This window comes from Arachis ipaensis, chromosome B03 (genome assembly GCF_000816755.2).
Source record: "Arachis ipaensis cultivar K30076 chromosome B03, Araip1.1, whole genome shotgun sequence".
Lineage (NCBI taxonomy): Eukaryota > Viridiplantae > Streptophyta > Magnoliopsida > Fabales > Fabaceae > Arachis > Arachis ipaensis.
Window position 1 is genome coordinate 113,742,035 of NC_029787.2, and position 4,100 is coordinate 113,746,134.

A 4,100-nucleotide genomic window follows, 5' to 3' on the forward strand; every position below is an offset into this window, starting at 1 on the left:
AAAATTACAAACTGTAATTAAAATCACCCATAAACAAGCTACTTGATTCTTCTTTCTAATATCTGCTTATCAAAGATTTGCTTTCTTGGTTTTGGAATTAGATCTCATCACAAGGATATCCTTGACCTGCAGTGGTCTCCTGATGCCAATTATATCATATCTGGATCAGTTGATAATTGTTGCATTATATGGGATGTAAACAAAGGTAATGCAGGCAATGTGAAACTGTGGCATGTGTTCTGATACTCCATAACTGTATGCAGTTGATATGCTTGGTTTCTAATCTTATTGCACTTGCTCCTTGTGTGTCAGGCACTAACCTTCAAACGTTGGATGCCCATGCACATTATGTTCAGGGAGTTGCATGGGACCCTCTAGGGAAGTATGTTGCCTCTCTTAGTTCTGACAGGACATGCCGAATTTACATCAATAAGCCTCATAAATCAAAGGGAATTGAGAAAATCAATTACGTTTGTCAGCAAGTTATTTCCAAGGCAGAACAGCCATTATTCAAGAATTCTAAGGTTGGGATATGGAGCTTCATTTGTGCCTTTATATGCATTATAGATGTCTTGTCATGTACTTGAAACCTTAGGCATAATTTTCATAATGCAGTCTACAAAGTATCATCTATTTCATGATGAGACGTTGCCATCTTTCTTCAGAAGATTATCCTGGTCTCCTGATGGTTCATTTCTACTTGTGCCTGCAGGTATTTACTTAGATCCTAAATCAGTTAATCTTTGAACTTTATTGCACTAGTTTTTCAGTTTATACTTTTGTACTTGTATTCTTTTTAGAATGGGTCCGTTATTTTATTTCTTATTGGTTCATCATATTTTTATTGGGTTTAGTTGAAATGTGCCTTTAGAGCACATGTTAAGATCACTGTTAGTAGAAATTTATAAATTTTTCTTAAAATAAAAACATAACAAATGCATTAGAAATTTAAACTTTGTATCTTCTCCATAAAAGCTTTTTCAATTGGTTTATTTACAAGTGAATGTACTGGTTGAATACTCATGGCCATAAAATTTGGTTTTTCCCTTGTGGTTTGGGCTTACGTGACACCCATATAATTTAATTGCACCTTTCTGGTTGTATTTAATGTATTGTTCCTCCTTTTAGGATTTCAGTTCCAGCGTAGCTTACACTACATGCTCTTTATTTCTTTCTGTTTTTAATTTTTATTTAATTTAACAAACTCGTGGCACTACCTTTTTATTCAGGTTCTTACAAAATTGGCACTGGATCTGATGCTGTATATGCGACTTACATATTTTCTAGAAACGATCTTTCTCGGTAAGTCTTCCAGTTATACCGAAGACACTATGCAAATCCAAAACAGACTGATGATTATCAGCTACCTAACAACTGATCTTTTTATTCTAAGTTCAATTTCTTATGTTAGGCTATTGAATCAGGTTATGAAAGTATTTGTTTGTGATGAGTGTTATTTTATTATCTGACCTGATATACAGGCCTGCTATACAGCTTCCTTCTGCAAGCAAGGCTGTTGTTGCTGTACGGTTCTGCCCCATATACTTTAACCTTCGGGGAACAAACTCAGGTAGTTATATATGTGATATACATCTAATGAAGAACGTTTATTCATATATAATAGATGATACTGGGACTCTTGGATGGTACTGTTACAATTGAGTTGCCTGAGAGGTGATGGTGTCAACTCATGCCCCATCAATTAGTATTACTAACGTTATGCATGTCTTGGAGAATGTATTGCTTATATTTTCATTTTGTACAGATTGCTTATTTAAGCTCCCATATCGCATCATATTTGCCGTGGCCACTTTGAATTCACTGTTCATTTATGACACTGAGAGCACTCTTCCAATAGCTGTATTAGCTGGTCTTCACTATTCCTCAATAACGGACATCAGCTGGTAAATGATCTAGTAGATCAAATCCTTTTCAGGCTTGTGAATTAAAATGGATTCTTTTGGGAACAGAATAACTGAACCAGTATTTGTTTACAAGGTCACCTGATGCCCGTTATTTGGCTTTATCTTCACAAGATGGTTTCTGCTCTTTGGTGGAATTTGAAAATGACGAACTTGGAACACCTTTCTCTTTATCAGGTAAGCTTCTTCTTTGGCTGGTTCCATTTTCTTTAACAATAAGAAATTTGTAATTCTTTCTGTTGCATGATTTAGATGGAAAGGTGTCAGACAAGGATATTAAAAGTCTGCTGCAGACAGCCAATGACACCATTGTACCAATTAGGAATGTTGGTCCAGTTGTAGATGAAAATTCGAAAATGCAAGCAGAAGAAGGTGCTGATTGTATGATCATTGAATCGGTTAATACTGGTACAGATTTATTAGAAAGCAGGGAAACTTCTGCACAAAGAAAGGCTGATGACAGTGACATGATCAAGTCAACTGGGAGTGCTCAATCTGCTATGACTGACAGTGAGACAAATGAAGCTGAAGAGAAAGCTGATAAGATGGCTGCTGAGGCAACTGTGAATGTTAAAGAGGTTGTATCAGATTGTAGGAAAAAGAAAGCAGAAGAGGGTGATGATGTGGCCACTCAGCCAACTGGGAGTGTTGAAGAAGCTGATTTAGGTAGTAGAAAAATTGAAGCTGAAGACAAGGCAGAGAAACAAGTATTGAGTTCAGAAGAGAAGGAAGAGAAGTCACAATCAAGTTTAGATGGTAAAAAATCAGGACCAAATGAAGAAACAGCAGGGAAACAAATTTCCAGTTCAAAGAGTACACCCATTCCTAACAAGCCAGCCAGGAAGCGTATTACGCCCATTGCAATTGATCCATGATTTCTCAATTCCTGATAAATTCCGTCCATACCCGCATGTGTACATCTATTTTGTGCGGTCTATGATTCTAACTCTACTGGGTTACTGTAGTTTTCTATATGTTATGTAATCTATCCAATATATTCTTTTTAGTTTAGTTCTTCGTCTTAGAAGGTTCTACTACGCCCCGTGCCCGTTTTCTTCGGAAAACAAACTACGTAGTACGTAACATACTTAGATTGAAGCTTACAAGCCATGTATCTGAATCCACGATTATTATGGGATGGTGGACCATCTGGTGAACATGTTTTTCGGTTAGTGCCGATTAAGGAAAACCAAATTAGTAGAGAACAGAAAAGAAAGAGCCAAGAACCCTATTGCCAGAACTGGTAACTGGAAAACAGTGTACAGCGTCAGTCAACGATTTCTTGAATATGCACCTTAGTCAACGGAGGCTTGGAATTAACAAGTTACGTGATCATAATCCGTTTTTTTTTTTGTTTTTCACTATATGTCTGTATCCCCCGATCTGACAGGTCAAAACATTAATCCGTCACGAATTTTTTAAAATTTGTCGTTGGTCAATGGATTGCTGCATGCATAAGGTGGGATTTAAACTCCCGACACTTGCTTAAACGGACGAGTGAGTTGACTACTTGACCAACTCAAGTTGGTTATTGATCATACTCTGTTACTCTAAGGATTAGTTTGATAAAACTTTTACTTTTCAAAAGTAGCTTGTAAAAGTTAACTTTTAAAAGAGGCTTTTTAAAAGTTGTAGCATTTATGTTTAGTAAATCAAATCAAAAATAGCTTTTAATAAACATAAATAACATCAATTGTGTTTGGTAAAATAGCTTTTAAAATTTAAAAATACTATAATAGATATAAATGTAAACATTAAATTTGAAAATTAGTTAACATATGAGGTTATATTAGACTTTTAAATTTTGAAAAGCACAAGTCAACTTTGAAAAGCTCTATCCAAGGTGTTTTCAAAAGTACCATGTCCTTTTAAAAGTTGCAAGCACAAGCACATGATCTTTTTGATTTACCAAATACAAAATGAGGAGTTTAAGTTTTTAAAAAGCACAAGCACCTCTTCAAAAGGCTTTACCAAACCAAGCCTAAGTCTCTAACGCATTTGATCTACCATTTTTTTCCCTTTCCATTCTTTTCAAAGATAAATTATGACACTCCAATAGAGATGATAAAAAAACCTGAATCTGCGGGACATATCCGTGACAGAAAAAAAAAATGGAGACCCGCTAAGTCCCATGGAGACGGAGGTGGGAATTGAGAGATACTGTCCCATGGGACTCGC

General features: G+C 35.8%; 1 protein-coding gene across 1 annotated transcript in view; it reads left to right on the forward strand.

Moving 5' to 3' along the window:
* LOC107630987 (chromatin assembly factor 1 subunit FAS2) overlaps positions 1-3,165 on the forward strand; it is a 4,625-nt gene extending 1,460 nt beyond the window's left edge. The window contains exons 5-12 of the mRNA XM_016334284.2: positions 102-205; positions 313-524; positions 616-712; positions 1,230-1,302; positions 1,482-1,570; positions 1,766-1,904; positions 1,999-2,099; positions 2,175-3,165. Coding sequence (XP_016189770.1) covers positions 102-205; positions 313-524; positions 616-712; positions 1,230-1,302; positions 1,482-1,570; positions 1,766-1,904; positions 1,999-2,099; positions 2,175-2,797 — 1,438 coding nt within the window. The 3' untranslated portion in view covers positions 2,798-3,165. The remainder of the gene's footprint in view (positions 1-101; positions 206-312; positions 525-615; positions 713-1,229; positions 1,303-1,481; positions 1,571-1,765; positions 1,905-1,998; positions 2,100-2,174) is intronic.